At 37.5% G+C, this 17056-nt stretch overlaps 1 protein-coding gene across 5 annotated transcripts in view; it reads left to right on the forward strand.

Moving 5' to 3' along the window:
- Nucleotides 1–490: 490 nt before the first annotated feature.
- The window catches only part of MAP3K13 (mitogen-activated protein kinase kinase kinase 13), a 38088-nt gene continuing 21522 nt past the window's right edge, over nucleotides 491–17056 (forward strand). For 2 of the 5 annotated variants that reach the window (XM_058187211.1, XM_058187215.1), the window contains exons 1-3: nucleotides 491–553; nucleotides 7925–8037; nucleotides 15912–16493. In XM_058187211.1, coding sequence (XP_058043194.1) covers nucleotides 15992–16493 — 502 coding nt within the window. In that variant the 5' untranslated portion in view covers nucleotides 491–553; nucleotides 7925–8037; nucleotides 15912–15991. Of the gene's footprint in view, nucleotides 554–7924; nucleotides 8038–9343; nucleotides 10386–14342; nucleotides 16494–17056 lie in introns of those variants that run through there. The other 3 variants (XM_058187213.1, XM_058187214.1, XM_058187212.1) reach the window with 3 other exon arrangements.

Below are 17056 nucleotides of genomic sequence, written 5' to 3' on the forward strand. Positions count from 1 at the left end.
TAATTCATTATTAAAATAAAATTACCAGCTGTCTGCAAGTAATATAAATCTTTCCATTCCCCACTATCCTGTCAGAGCTGAAGAAGCTTCTTGGATGAAAAGCAAAACGTCTTCAAAGAAAAAACAAGGAAGTCCAGTTGCCTGCTGAAAAAAGCACCTTTGGGACAATGCCCTGGATAACTGAGAATCTCTACAGATCTTTCACACTGGTTCGTGAGACTACGAGGATGTCTCGGGTTCATTTATGCGAATATGTCACCAGGGTTACAGTGAAGAGACTGTCGGGCTTGGCATTGCGTTAACAGTGATTCAATGCAAACACTTTAAGCCTCAATTCCACCCCTCGCAAAGAATCACAACACTCCTGTAACCTTAGCTACGGGGTGAGGGCATAGCCGGAAGTACATTTATCAAAAGTGAATTTATAGGAGGCAGCGCCGTAGCTGTATTCTTTTCTGTCAGGTGATGCCGGAAGTGACGCAATCTTGACGGCCCGGCAGGTGGGAGGAGGACCAATGGCCGACGGTGGCCGATTTAAGACGGCGTTCAGGCGGTAAGTAACGGGCGCAGCGAAATGAGCTCTTGTTATGAACGCGCGTTGCTCTTGTTATGGCCGAGGCCAGCCGGCTTCCGTTCGCGAGGGCATCGGGTGGCACTTCGGGACTACCTGCGCTGGTGGTTTTTTTTTTTTTTTTGGGCTTTGCTGTGTTTTGTTGGCCAAAGGAGCGTTTTCACCTTTGACATGGATACCTGGCTACGTGGTAGGGGCAGGATCGCTGTAGTCATTGCAGCACCGGGTCTGCAGATTCGCACCATCAGGCGCACACATCACCTGTGTCCATTATTAGAAACTATTTAGAAACTAAAGCATGTTTGTAACATTAGTTTTTGTTTGCACAGTTAGGAATCTTTATTGGAAAGCGGTCATGCCCGTCTTCTACTGATGGGGCGGGAGGTAGAGGGGGTGATGATACCTGAGAATAAAAATGTTATAAAACCGTACACATCCCACAGTCATTTTGTAGCATAAGGAAAGCGTAACTATCTTAACCTTTTTTTCGGGGGGGGGGGTGTAGTTCAAACTGTAGTCATAGGTTCTACTAAGTCTGGAATGCTCTACCTGAACCAGTTGTCTCAGCTACAGATTTTCACAGTTTCAGTCACAAATTGATTTCTGTGGACTTTACTTTATACTTAAGTGGTTAGTAGAGTGGGCGTGCGTAAGTCCACTAACGTGCCTTTCGTCCCTGTCACTGTATTTTTTTTTCTTTTATTGTTCTCGTTTTGGTTTGACAAATTCTAATAAATAAAATAGATTCAATCTAGAAAAAGTTCAGTGGAGCTAATTCCTAGGCAACTATGCAGAAGGTTGTTTTATCAGCTGAATAAAATACATGCTAGTGATAACTCCATTTAAACATCCTTGTTCTACAAAACTTCGGGATGTGAAGGAATAATAGCACTACTCCCTAGCAGTAAAAGCATTCTACACATTCCTCCAAGGCGAAAGTAAGATAAAACATGGGCATGTATGAGTAAGAAACTTTGTTGATTAATAGTTTTGTTGTAATAGAACATGATTTGATCTTTGTATATGAATTGGCCCACATCAGCTGTATTCTCACAGTTCTAACAAGACCTATGTTAAAGAAATCCAAGTTTTTGTCTATGTTTGACATGAAACCTAGGGCAAAAATAAATGAATTGATTATAAGTAATGAGATTACTTATAGTATTGTGTATTTTCTCACTGCCTGGTTTTTTTTTTCTATTGTGGGTGATTACCTAAACTAGATAAAGAACATGGGTTATGTTTGAAATGGCGTACTACTGTAAAAGGGAAGCTAGCATTTTAAATATCATAGGAAAGCACAAAAAGTTCTATCAAGCATTTGATATATTCCATTGACACTGTATTTTGGAAGTGATGCAAATATAATGACTACCCAAATAAGTGATAACTAAAAACTTTCAAATAGTGCCTACAGATTGTACCTCATCTCTGGAACACTTTGTAACACTTTTTCCAGTATGCCTTGCAAAACAGAAGTAACATTATAAAATGACAATGCCTTTCTAATTAGTTCTGATCCTGTACTCATCTATTATACTTTTAAAGGAAACCTTTGTCTTGAAATTATATAATTTTAAATGCTAACAAATATATTCCTTATGCCTTGGCAAAAGGGAAGAATATATTATTTATATGCTATATTTTCTGTTACCGTATTTTTCGGAATATAAGATGTACCTTTTTCCCCCAAAAAAGAGGATGAAAATCTGGGTGCGTCTTATACTCAGAATGTAGCCAAAGGGAGGTTTCAGTGGCTAAGAAAAGCCTCCAAACAGAGCTTCTGAAAAAAAGCCTCAGAAATGAAGCTTCAGAAAAAAAGCCTCCAAACAGCTTCAGAAAAAAAGCCTCTGAAAGAAGCTTCAGAAAAAAAGCCTCTGAAAGGAACTTTCAGAGGCTTTTTTTCTGAAGCTCTGTTTCGGAGGCTTTCAGAGGCAGAAAAAAGGTTTTATCTGAAAAGGAGTTTCAGAAGTTTCAGAGGCTGAAAAAAAAGGAAGGCATCAGCGAACCTGTTGCTAAAATTCACCTCTGGGAACAGCTGATTGGGGGTATTCAGGGAGGCCAATCTACCCATGAATCAGCTTTTTTCTTATTTTCCTCCCCAAAAACTAAGGTGCTTCTTATACTCCAATGCATCTTATACTCCAAAAAATACAGCATATAATTATTTTAAATCTTCTAAATAGAAATAGATCTTCTAACACACAACACTAAGCTAGAAATTCTGTTTTGTTTAAAGTTCTCAACTTACCCCAAGTAAGTAAGTCATAGTGGTCAGAAAAATACACTCAGGAAAAATATATCCTATGTAAAAATCCCACAAGCACATCCATTGACCCAAGAATAACATTGTACTGTGATGGCGAACCTATGGCACATGTGCCAGAGATGGCACCCAGAGCCCTTTCTGCTGGCATGTGTGCCATCGCCCCAGGTCAGATCTCCGTGGTGTTTCTTTTGTGAGCTTATGTTTCCCTGTAAATGATGAAACAGAAGCTCACAAAAGAAAATGATCTTCTCTCTTGCTGTGCTGACGGTGTTGGGATACCCTGCTTCCGCCGGCCAGCTGGTTTTTGGGTCTCTGCTACACATCCGCGCATCTCCACGCATGTCCATGCATGCGTACATCCACGTATGCATGTGTTCATGTGCGCGCGCACACCTTTTAGTTTGGGCATGTGCACACGCCCAGTTTGGGCACTCGGTGTCTAAACGTTTCGCCATCATTGACATAGTATATGTATCTATGCTGCCACTTTGTACAAGCAGATTTTTAAAATGGATTTACCAAACCAGGTCCTTTTAATGAAATATAGATGTACATTCCTAGCTGTTGTATATATCAGAAAAAGAGAAAAAGTTACCTAAGCATGTGAGGCTCCAGTAAAAGCCATTACGACGTTGCGTATCTTGTGACAAAATTATGTAAATAGCTCAAATTATGCAATTTACATCTGGCATATCATGATGCAAATGATGTTCACAGTACACAATTTCCATCATTATTGTCTTAAAATATTATCAGGGACATCAGAAAAGAGGCACAAACATAGAATAGTATGTTTTTTCCTATCCTTCCCACCTTTTTACTCCTTGGGAATCTCTGCTTTGATAGAGTATAATATCCATAATTTTCTCTGCAATATTTTGCAAATTTTATGTGTGTGCACACAAATACAGATAAAATACGGGTACATATTTATTAAAGAAACCCAGAATCACATAATGCACAGTACAGGTAGTAGGTACAATACACATACAGTAAATAGTACGCCTACGTTAATTAATGGATTTGGTTTGGTCACCCTATTTACTTTGTCAATTTTTCCATCTCCACTAGTACTGGTTGAAGTAATTTTAAGCTCCACTAGTACTAGTTGAAGTAATTTTAAGTAATTTAAGTTTAAGATTACTTGCAGGATTTGGTGAAGCTATCCAATCTGAAATATCTTTGGAGGCCAGCAGTTAGGCACCTTCAGTGCACACGTAGAGCAATCCTGCATCATTTTCTTAAAGTGCCAAACCTAGAAATGCTTTGATTAATGCTGTGTGAGGGTGCATTAAACAGTTAAAATTTTAGAATTAGAAATTTTATTTTTTTTTTTAAAAATGTTAAGGCAAAAATAATTAGACCCTGTTAAAATCATTTGAGAAAGGCAAAAGAAGGGCTCTCATGGCACCAACTAACCCCAAGCCTACCCCATGAAAGGTCACAGAGCCATGTTTTAACCTTTTGGAGGGAGGGTTGGGGGCCTGCCTCATCTCCAGCGAAGTATATTCCATAGGGTGGCACCAACAGCAGAGAAGGCTCTCTTCCTAGACCCCGCCAGGGAGTTCTTTAACTGACAAGATCAGCAACATACCTTCCCTATCTTACTGGGTGGGGCGGACCAATGTAATGGGATGAAGCCAGTTCTGTAAGTAGCTTAGCCCCATGCCATATGCCATTTATATGTCATAACCAACAACTCGAATTGGACCCAGAAGTAAACTGGAACCCAATGCAGTTTGCAGAGCAGAGGTGTTACAGGTGCCCTTCCTTGAGCACCAAATACAGCTCCAAATTTTGTACCAGCTGAAGTTCCAGATTCTTTTCAAGGATAGCATGTTGCAGTAATCCAAATAGGAGATGACCAGGACATGAGTGACCAAGGGAAGAGCTTTCCTATTCAGGAAAGGGTGACTTGGCACATAACATGGAGTTGAGCAAAGGCCTTCCTAGCCATGGCTGCCACTTGCTTTTTGAGCAAGAGCTGTGAGTCCAAGATGTCCCCCAAGTTATGCACCATCCAAGACTAAGATGATAAACTCCTGAAAATAGAGGGGTCCACCCACAGCCACTTTGTCTTACCAGGGGTCAGCTGAAGTCTGTTCCCCATCCAAGCCTCCGCAGCCTCCAGGCACTGCAAAAGAATGCCCACTCATACATTTCACCTGGGACAGATATATATAAAGAGAACTGATGATACCTCATCCGTTGGTGACAGATAATCTCACCTAGATGTTTCAAATAGATATTAAAAAGGAATGGAGAAAACCCCAAGACTTGTGATGTTCCTCAAAGCAGGAGCTGTAAGTTGGACCTCTCACTTTCTTTTAATACTGATTGGGACTGGCCTCAGAGAGAAGAGGTCAACAAGCACAAAATTGTGCCCCCCCTAATTTTCTAAGTGGCCCCCAAAGCATACCATGGCCAATGGTATCAAAAGCCACTGAGAGATCAAGAAGAACAGGATGTATGCACCATAACCATCCTACTCCCATCAGAGATCATCCAATGCCATTTTGGTCTCATATCCAGGCCTGAAACCTGATTGAAAACAGATCTTATGTTTTTATCTTTGGCTGTACACCGCCCTGAGTCCCTAGGGAGAAGGGCGGTATAAAAATTTAATAAATAAATAATAAATAAATAAATCCAGAGAATCCATTTCCTTCAGGATCCTCTGGAGTTGCAATGCCACCATCTTCTCAACCACCTTTCCCCAAAAGGAGAGGTGACAAATTGGAAAAAAATTGTCCAGAATGGTAGGCTCCAGCGACAGCTTCTTGAATAGAAAAAAAACAAGCTGGTAACACTTCCAACAAGAATAAATTTCCCATTGCTTGGGCCCACCACATAATATCTCTTGAGCAGCCTTAACCAGCTAGGAGAAGCATGTATCTAAAGGTGGTAGCATTTGCATTCCACTGAACTCTATCCGCTTCCTTAGGTCCAACAAAATAAAACCGTTCCCAGATAACTAGATAGTTCTGCTCTCTGGGCATCTCTACAGAACTTGCACCATGCTTGATTTCCAACTGGAACAAATCCATGTGATTTTATCCTCCAGATGCCTGGAGAATTCCTCCCCTATAGATGGACCTCTAGACCAGGGGTGAAATCTAAAATTTTTTCCTACCAGTTCTGTGGGCATGGCTTAATTGGTGGGTGTGGCTTGGTGGTCAGGTGACTGGGTGGGTGTGGCCAATAACAATAAATAATAAAAATAATAAAGTACACACAACAATAAGAGGTACCAAAAACCAGCTTTCACACTTTACACACACACAACACAACACAACTGACTCACACACAATGTAAAAGCAGCTGTACTTCACCCAAAATGGCCCCTGCAACAAGCAGGAACCTCACACAGCCGCAAAAAGCTCAAAAACTAACTTTCACACTTTACACACACATACCACAACACAATACAACTGTCTCTCTCTCTCACACACACAAAATGCCACATACAGCTTTTGTGAGATTTTGTGAGTTTGTGTAGTTAGAGTGAAACACTACAGAAACACCCCAAATCTCAGAAAGCTGCACAAATATTTTATTTTATTTTATTTATATTTTTTAAATAAAAGCAGCTAAATTTAAAACTTCCTTAACTTTAAATTGCTGTCTAAAAAAAAAAACCTCCTTAAAAAAACCCAATTAACTTTTTTAAAGCTCACCCCCCCCCCAGTTACTTACCCAATTGGAGGCAGGCAGATTGAGCTGCTCACCAATGAGATGGATTGTAGGCAGGCAGATTCAGTTGCTAGCTGATGCAATTGATTGCAGCAGCCGAAGCAAGGCAGGAGCAAGCCCGAAAGAAGCAGCAATTAGGCAAGTGGGGACTGGGTGATTGCGTGGGCATGGGCGTGGGCTGTTGTAAGAGGTTGTTAAAAAATGATTTTAAAAGCCTGTGATGATCAGGCAACTCAGCTGGGATTGCCAGAGGAAAAAAAAGCTTTTAAAGGCTCCTTTGATGATCCCAGCTGAAGTTGCCTGATTGCCAGAACCTTTTAAAAGGATTAAAAGCTCTTCGGCTGAAGAGCTAGTAGAAAACATGCTTTTAAAGGGTTCTGATGATCAGGCAACTCTGCTGGGATCGCCAGAAGAGCCTTTTAAAAGCTTTTTTTTTTACAACCTCTTTGGCCGAAGAGGTTGCAGAAAAAAAGCTTTTAAAGGGTTCTGACAATTCCAGCTGAGCCGCGCAATCATCAAAGGCTTTTTTTTTACTTTTAAAAGCATTTTTTCGGCGGAAGAAAAAATGCTTTTAAAAGTAAAAAAAAAAACCTCTGATGATTGTGCGGCTCAGCTGGGGCAGGGGGTGGAGCCAGGGATTTTTGCTACTGGTTCTCCGAACTGCCATCGCTACCCGATCAGGCGATCCGGTCCGAACCGGGAGCATTTCACCCCTGCTCTAGACCCCCCCTTTCTAAGGAGAGGGTGACCCTATGGATGGCATTTTGCAGGTGCAATAAGAAAAAAGTATTGATGCCAGGCTGCTCTTACTGCCACAAGGTAAACCTTAATAGCAACTTTAACTCATGTTTGGTCGAGTTCGTTCTTCGTTTTCTCTCAGTGGTGCTTTAGGATCTCTTTTCAACTATCTCAACTCCTCTGCAAACCACATGGTATAATGGGAGTGATGGGCCAGAAGAGGCTGCCTAGGTGACCCCTTATTCCAGGCAATTGCCAGGGCCTCTGCAGGACCATGTAGCAAATTGGAAGGTATTTCTCCCAACTTCCTTTGAAATCCAGTTGGATCCGTTAGTCATCAGGCATGGACCAATTAAATGAGTGCAGTCTCCATGGGGGGCGGGGGAGAGCGCAAGAGAATCTCAGTGACCAGGGTGTGATCTGATCATTATTGTGATCTCTCAGATCACATTGTCACTCTCCAACAAGAAAACCAAGTCCCGGTAGAATGACCTTGGAGATACAGCTCTAGATATGTATAACAATGTGGCACAGAAATGTGTCATTACAATAATATATGTCAGTTATAAATAAATAAAACAAACTCTGATAATGTTATATGATAATATATTTGGCTAACTACATACATTTAACTTTTTGAAATTGCCTTCTAGTTTGCCCAAATCCATATTTTGGGAGGGAGTGGCAGGCAGATGCAGTCAGCAGGAATGCAATAAAATGAGCCATGAATTGTTGCCTTTGTATTGGAATTCACAATTTGAGAACGGTAAGTGATTACTTTTTTACTCTGTGTAATATTCTAGAGACATAAAACATCTTTTGAAGATTAAACGTATAGGTAGTCCTCGACTTATGACCACAATTGAACCCAACATTTCTGTTGCTAAGTGAGACATTTTAAAGTGAGTTTTGTCCCATTTTATGACCTTTTTTGCCACACTTGTTAAGTGAATCACTGCAACTGTTAAGTTAGTAAAACAATTGTTACGTGAATCTGGCTTCCCCATTGTCTTTGCTTGTCAGAAAGTTGCAAAAGATGGTTATATGATCCCAGGACACTGCAACAGTCATAAATATGAGTCAGTTGCCAAGCATCTGAATTTTGGTCACTTGACCACGGGGATACCATAACGGTCATAAATGTGAAAAATGGTCATAAGTCACGTTTTTCAGTGCAGTTGTAATTTCTAACTGTCACTAAATGAACTGTTGTTAATTGAGGACTGCTTGTACAAGTTATTAAAAGAAACTCATTGGAATTTATTTTATGTAATTAAATGTCTTGCTAATCAAGGCTTCCTTATATTAAGAAAATAACTTAAGTTGACTTATTAATATAGTATGTGTAACTTCATTTTATTTATTTGGCAGTTTTTTAGTCCTGAAGTACTTTGGGCGGAGAATTGCAAAACCATCATCTAAGTAGAGAATATGATTGAATCAGTACCACAAAGCAATAACTAATTATAAAATTATTGAAAACTTATGGCACCTCTCCCCAGTCAGCTCAGACCAAATTAGAATAGGAATTCTCTTTGATTTATTCAGATTAAAATTGCTTTTAAATACTGTATATTTGGCTTTTTTATTCATGTCAAAAAAGTATCAGTATGGAAAATTTTAATTAAAAATTTAAATAAAAATGAGGGCATAATGATTCATTGTGATGAAAAATAACTGTTTCCTTAAGTAATGTTAATATAATAAAATATATTTATATAATGAAAGATCTAATTGTAATCGAGGATAAAATAAATAAAATAAGTTGGATATAAGATCCAAGATTTAGAAGGGCCTTTGAAACAAGATTGGATGATAGATAAGCATAAGAACCAAGCTACAGTAAGTTAACCAACTAAACTGAGCTGTTCCAATTGGAGTGAACTTAGCTTTCAAAAACAGTTTTCTTTGAATACAATTATTATAAGTGTTCAAAGTATTTCTAGATATTGCCTAGAAACTCTTAATAACCCCATTGTCCAAAGTAACCAGCATAGTGCATTTCGGCTTTTCATTTTATTTTGATTTTCCCTTTGTGTTTTTGTTTTTTGTCATAGGGGCATTTAAAAAAAAATCACACATGGGATTAGATTGATATTTTATCATTCTAAAATCTTACAAATCAATCTTCAAGACTTTACATTGACCAAAGTAGCTTGAAAGACTGAGGTTGTTGTATAGTGCTGGTTATAAAATTGTTTTGCTGCAGTTGGTAATCTATTACGGCATAATAATTGTCCTTAGAAAACAAAGAGAAGGGCAGAAATTTGATAGTAAGAAAATGTGATGACTTGCCAGAGACTCATACATAAGGAAATAACATATGGAACATAATTTCTTGGCTTCCCTAGTGTTTTTTTGATTTCCTGTGTGTTGAACTCAACCTTTGTACCCTTAAATAAGGTTTATCAACCAGCAGTTAAAATAATAAATCTGAATTGGACAAAAAATCCCCAAGGCTTTTGAAATCAGATAAATTGTGTAGAAAAATCAGACAAGTGAGTCCTGATGGGACAAAGTTTATTAATTAAAGGCAATCAGTGGAACAGAAATAGCCTGACAACAAATAGTGATTTTAAAAAAAAGTCTCCAACTCACTTGACTGTTATCTTATACTGGTATATGAATTTTTCTAGAAAATTAACCAAGTACAGTGATGAATAAACATAATGATTTTCCCTGAGAAATGAACAAGTGGATTTTCTCATTCTTCCGAGTAAGGAAAAGGGTGTTACAGACATTTTTAATATCAATAGCTCTAGATTAACGGTTGGTTTTTTTTAACCAGTTCAGATAAAATTGACTTACCAATGTGTGTCCAAACTTCTATGCTGATAAATATTTCATATTTTTCTTACATGTTTAACTGCTGCTTTATAAAGTATTATTCATAAACAGTTGTATTTCTAATAAATTGTTTTTGTGTACATATTTGTCTTGCTGTTCCCTTTCAGGTTTATAAATACTATGCAGAGAGAAAGTAAAAAATAGTAAGCAAAAAAAAAAAATTAAAGGCAGGAGATAAAAGAAAATGAAAATCTACTAAATCTGGTTTCTATATATCTCCATGTCCTTCCATCCCCAGAAGCCATGCTTTCTGACAACATAGACACAGTAATGTATTCTCTTTTTTCCTTTAAACTTCTCACCTCTGTCTTCTTGGGGAGCTCATTTATTTCATCAAACCTCAGCTTTTCTAATCTATCCTTTCATCTTGATTGTTTCACTCTTCCTTCATAAATTTGTTAATTCCCTCTGAAAGAGCACCTTGCCATAATATACTTATTTTGTTCTAATCATTTATTTTTGTATTCAGTCTGCTTTCATTCTGCACTAATTTGTTCTTGACCCTGTTTGTTTATGTTACCACATATACTTATATATATATATATATATAACATATACACACACATATATAACATATACACATATCTTTCTGTGAGGATCTATAAGTCTTAAAATTTCTTAAACCACATCCCTAACTTTAGAAAACTTCTGCCAAATTATACAAATCAATTTATTTGCTCTATTTTTCACAATTTACGTATGGCTTAATGCCAGCCCTTTGAATTAGGCGCGGTTAAGAAACAAACACTTCAAGAATACTAGGAAAGACACTTTATTGTTGTAAGGCAGGGGTCTTCAAACTTGGCAGCTTTAAGACTTGTGGATTTCAACTCCCAACATAGCTGGCTGGAGAATTCTGGGAGCTGAAGTCCACAAATCTTAAAGCTGCCAAGTTTGAAGACCTCTGTTGTAAGAAAACAGAATCTTACAAGGCTGGCCACTTTCTGTCCAATCATATGGTAAACAAAATCAAGGTGGGGTTATTTTGAGTGATTTTCTCAGATATACTTTGACCTGCATAATAGCTCTTCTTCAAATCTCAGCTTCTTTCTTTAGTGGCTCATTCCTTCCTTCCTCAAGGACAACTATAAACTCTTTTATATCACCTCTGCAGTTAGAATTACTCTTAATGGCTACAGACTTCCTCCTGATTCTCTCACTTGCAAATGGGCCTGGCATCTTAACAAAGTCAATGTATAAATCTGGCAGAGTAGACTCAGATGGAGCTGGAAAGTTCCTCCCTTTCTCCCCCCCCCACAACACCAGAGACCCTAACCTCTTTTTTAAAGTGTCTCCATTTTAGAGGTCATTGTTTGTTGATAGTAACTGCAATTAACAGAGGCAAGTATTGCGCAAGAATTTCATAGGAACTGGAATATCATATGTGGAATATGGACATCTATGGCCGTCTTGCTCTATTTCTCTGATTTGGGATAGCCTTTCCAGTGATTGACATACTCATAAATTTTGTTCTATGTTTACGATCCAGAATACATTCCACTTCATCTTTCTATTATCCATTCACCAGGATCAGACAAAACATAGTGGAAAGCCCCACCAATTCTCCCACAGAGGTCTTCTTGCTTTTGTGCATCTGTGGCATGCTTATATGCAACTTTGACCAAATCTAATTGTTCCTTTAAAGCAGTACTTCTCAATTATTTTCTGTCATGCCCCTCTAGGAAGAAGAAAACATTTTTCGCGCCCCCCGCGAAAATATGACGAGGCGTATGTAGCGGTTGGCTTCACTGTGACTACGGTGGGAGACGAGGAAACACGCCCCCCTTTATGGAGCTTCATGCCCCCCCTGGGGGGCGCGCCCCACTATTTGAGAAGCACTGCTTTAAAGGAATTGACAGGGATGAGGAAAGGAAGTGGAGTTCTGGAAGGCAAAATGTCTGGTAGCTATAAATTTTATGGAGGAATATATCATAGCTGTTGTAGGCAAATTCTGGAAGAGACAACAATTCAGACCAATTAGCCTGCTGATAAAGGACATGCTACCACAAATATTGTTCTAGTAGTTGAGTGGAGTTTGCTCTCAATTTATATTCTTGTGGCTTGCCCTGTCAGTGTTGGTGGGAGTGGTCTTGGAGGTTCTTTGGTTGGGCCGTTTACTGTTAGCTTGTTCGGCAGTTCCTTGATTGGGATATTGTTTATTTCTTGATTGTTGATCTGATGTTAATCTTGGTGTTCATCTATGCTCAAATGGGTGTTGATTACTGGTGGAGAGGTGTTTCAGTCTTTTGATTCCCTGATTACCTCTTTTGCACAGTATGTAGATGTTGTTTATTCCTATGTGTCTATTGATAGCCAATTTGTCAGAGTGCCAGAATTCTCCAGTGTTTTTGGATGTGACTAGGATGGTCATGGTTTCCCAGTTGAACCTATGGTTAAGTTTTTGTTTGGGGAATCAATCTAAGACATTTCTGGCATGAGTGTCCTGTAAAGATAGGTTTTCTGAAAAAAAATATCAGGATATAATCATCACTTCATCCAAGTTATAAGCAAAAATTTCCTTCATAAACCTGAAGAAGATTGCAGGACAATTAGTCTAAATAACATTTTGTATACTAAAATTTGCCATGCTTGGTATTAAAACCTGTTAAATACTTGTTAAATACTTAAATACTCTTTCATTCATTCGTTCATTTAATGTATGTGCTTCTCAAGTCTAACTAAGTGAAAATGGAGGCACTCAAGCAGATCTAAAATAAGAAGGAGTGGTATTGGTATATTTCTGAAAAGCTGTGAATGCTTCAAATAAAAATCTAATAGGGCAATTCACCCTCATTAATGAAATATTATGTTTGTAATCTTTCTCTTCCTTCCCACCACTTTTTCCATATTTTTTTCCTGCTATGTAGGGGCGCCCAACATTAAATTAAGGATTGGTTGTATAAATGAATATACTATTGTAATATGCATGTTACTACTTGAATTCTGAATACTCATTTTGTACAAAACTATGCTATACTTAATGCAACATGGAGGATTTTTTCTTTGTCATAGAGGAATGTGAAAATTTTGATATGTAATACACAGAGGCACAGACATACACATCAGATGCAAAAACTGTAATGAAATTTTCAAATGCTATTTGTGGTTTTGGAGGAACTGGCATTGAAAAAACAATAGTCTTTATCTGGACTAGACATTAAATTAAAAGGCTCTGCCATGCAAGAACAAAAATATTTTTTAATATAAATACCTAATCTATACATATTTTTAAATTATTAACTCTGTTTCATGGGCTGTATATGCAATTTTAAAACAAAATGAAGAGTGTTCCTGATAAATAAATATAATGATATAGTCACACACACACACACACACACACACACACACACACACACACACACACACACTAACGATGAACAGAATATACATTAGGTGGTGAACAAAGCCTGTTTAAGAAAGTTTATTTTTTATGCTCATTATATAGTGGAGGTATAGAGCTTTTCCGTTTTGCAGCTTTGTAACAACAATTCTATGCTTTCCATATGTTGTTCTAATACTCGCCTTTGTACCTTAGAATTGTTTATGTTGTCATCTGTTTCTATTTGCTCTGCACCCCTTCCAGCTGGCAGGGTTTATTTGATAACCCTTTGAGACTCTGTTGCCTGGGTTTGATTGGTGGTGACTGTCCATTCTGTGATGAGGTTCCTCTGAAGAAAGGCAAGCTATAGTTGCGTGCCTTTGATTGGCTGCTCCTCTTGTTTCCCTCCCCTTCCAGGGCACACACCACCGCAGGGTTTGTTCGGAGACCTAAAACAGCCTCATAGGCATCCATTCATGAATCTGTGACGTTAGTAGCTTCTGTGTTTGCAGTGGGGATGCAGGATTGTGTAGGTGGAATTTCCTTTCTGTCTTTTATTGAGCAGGTTTGTTTTTTGCCAACTCTCCATAAAATGAGGACATGGAGCATAGTTGTATAATGTTCCTGTCATTGTAAGTATATTGGTAAAAATCTGTCTTGCTTCAAGGTCTGTGTTTGCAGAAGGACCAATATTATGTTTTCATCGTTCATTTCAAAAGATGGGATAGATTTGTCTGTTGGTACGATAGAAAAAATGTTGGAAGACATATTAAAGCTGAGAATATTTTTGTATTGGGCAGCAGTCTGTATTTTACTTCTCTGTGGAGCTATTTAGACATATTGAATTTGCAATTTGGAACGTTATGCAGAAATCTATCCATTTCTAAAACAGAACAGAATGAATTTTAATAATTAGTTGACATGCAGGGTATCACAAGAATATTAAGAGAAATAACTGCAATTGATTTCAGAACAGCAGGCTACCCCCCCCCTCCCTTCTCCCTCCTTTCCTTTGTGAAAATGTAATCTGATTGTCTGGTGAAATGGCTTCAGAACCCTTTTAATGCAGTTTAAAATCTAACTATTAACAGTTTTAACAGTATGTTTTGGATGGAGGGAAAAAGCATGCTACCCGTTTTATTTCTCATACATTTATTTCTTAAGATTTCATTTCTATAAACAAACTGATTTTTAACTATTTTAGTTAATGGTTAGATTTGTTCATTCATATGCAAGCAGCTCTTTTTAACAGCAGATATTTTGCACTATGCAGTTAGCTTTTTTAAAAAAAGAATTCTAAATCTCAATATGTTGTCAGTTCCCGCTGTTTTCATAGGCTCTAGCATTGTACTTCATATATAATTCCAATCTGTTTCTATTTATTGATGGTCAGTATATGGTGCCCCTTCTGGGAATTGCTTGCAGTAGGAGCTACTGAAGTCAGTAAAAATCCATTGTGAATAATCCCTGAAAAGAAGGGACCGTCCATTGGCAACCCTTGAAGAATATGCTCCAAAGTACTGAATAGATACTGTATAGAAATGTATAGATATTATATAAAAATGGAAGAAGCAATGTCAGATAACTACTTTAAATGAAATAATTCTAGCTGCTCTTTGTCCTGAAGTATTTTCCTGCATTTATTGCAGGAAGACTGTCTTTTCAATACTGTATCTAGAACAGAAGGCAACAATATAAAAACTGATCGTTTGCAGTTTTTGGAGAAATTAGCTTTTCTTCAAGCTGAGGCATGTTCTCCTGAGCACCTGATATTACTGTTTCTCTCTTCCATCCCAGTTGGTTAATATGCACCTATTCAGCATACTCTGCTGTGAGGAACTAATGTGAAATGCTATCCCAAATGTTAATTGTCATAAAATTAATTTAAATTTATGGTTTTGATGAAAAACATTTTAATGTTAAATGTTAATTTTAGGCTAAAATTAGCTTCTTTAGCTATAATAATAGTGTAGCTAATTATAAAGAGGATACTTTTGAAACTTGATTTAGTTCCGAAGCTTAAATCCTGTAAATTGAATCAAACTAAGGTAATCATTATTATTTATGGTATTAGCATAGTTTTAGTTCATTTTCTAACCTGCTGATAATGGAATGGGTTGGAGTGTAATAGAAACCCAAGCAAATTAGTAAATAAATAAAATAATTGCTTATTAAAAAATCTTTAATTCTAATTCTTAAATCTGTAGGCAATCCAAAAGATGCATGTTCTAAGCATAGTCTTTAGTACCTCACTGTATCACAAAGTTATTTCTTACACATGTTACTTAACACTGTGCTGCTTTGCTTCTGAGTTCCCATTTTATAGGATGCCCACATTGAAGGATTGTAGCCAGATTCATAAGAGGCTGCAGTCCCATCCTTGCTCCTTGGAGGAAGTTCAGCTTGCAGTGTCCTCACCAGATATGCTCCCTGATTGTATGATTCTTGTAATCTGTTCCTTGGTTTTGTTACAGGTGCTGTGGTCACTTTCTGCACTAAAGATGAACATTCATTTCTTCTAAAACAGTATAACTGACTTATTTGCTCCATACACATGCATACCCACAATACAATGACCAGTTCTCAGGAGCTCCTGAGCTGGTCTTCCTCTACAACGATTATTAATAAGAATCTCAATGAAGATAAAAGTTTCAGTGGGATGCATGAGGAATCTATACCCTCTGGTGACCATCCGTCATCTGAAGTCATAGAAGAGGGAAGAGAAAGGGGGTTACCTCACAACAATGCATCAGACAATATAAATAGCCCAGTGCCCACAACAGTATTAACCAGTGTGAGTGAAGATTCCAGGGACCAATTTGAAAATAGTGTGCTCCAGTTAACTGAACAAGATGATTTAGAAACTACTGTTCATCAGAGCAACGATAACAATATAAGTGGACAGAACAACCATGTGACTGAAGACATCAAAATACAATTTAACAGAACAGGAAGTGGAAATGGTGGCTTTCTTGAGGGACTTTTTGGCTGTTTAAAGCCAGTATGGAATATTATAGGGAAAGCCTATTCTACTGACTACAAACTACAACAACAAGGTAAAGTCTGCAAATAAAACTATCTTTTATTATTCCTCTACCTCTGTCCCTTCCAAAAGCTTCATGGCAAAAGGATTATGTTCTCTAGAATATTATTAATTTGCAGACACCTTAAAACTCAGAATTATGAAAAGAAGTATGTGTCATTTTATGTTTATATATAATTTTATCATATACATTTTATGTTTAGACGTTTCCAAGAATGGCAGATATTCTTATCTCTGATACATTTTGTTTTAATTTAGTTGTTCAGTATTGGTTTGTCTTCTTTGGTCTCAGAGTGCTAATAATTGTTAGGAATCACTCCATTCAAATAATAGGTTCCCCTAGCTTTTAAATTGTTGTTATTGCTGAGATAAGTAATAATGAAATAATCATATCATATAAGCTTCTCTAAGTCAAAGCATCTTTTAATTTAGTTAAGATAAAATAAATAGATTAATGGAACCTAAAGTATCTTTACTCAGAAATTATACTTTCTGTATTTATTTTAAAAAGCTTAATGCACAGTTGGAATAGTAATAGCTTTGAAATGAATGGAAACTATTTTCTGGAGCCAGCTG

Source organism: Ahaetulla prasina, chromosome 6 (genome assembly GCF_028640845.1).
Source record: "Ahaetulla prasina isolate Xishuangbanna chromosome 6, ASM2864084v1, whole genome shotgun sequence".
NCBI lineage: Eukaryota > Metazoa > Chordata > Lepidosauria > Squamata > Colubridae > Ahaetulla > Ahaetulla prasina.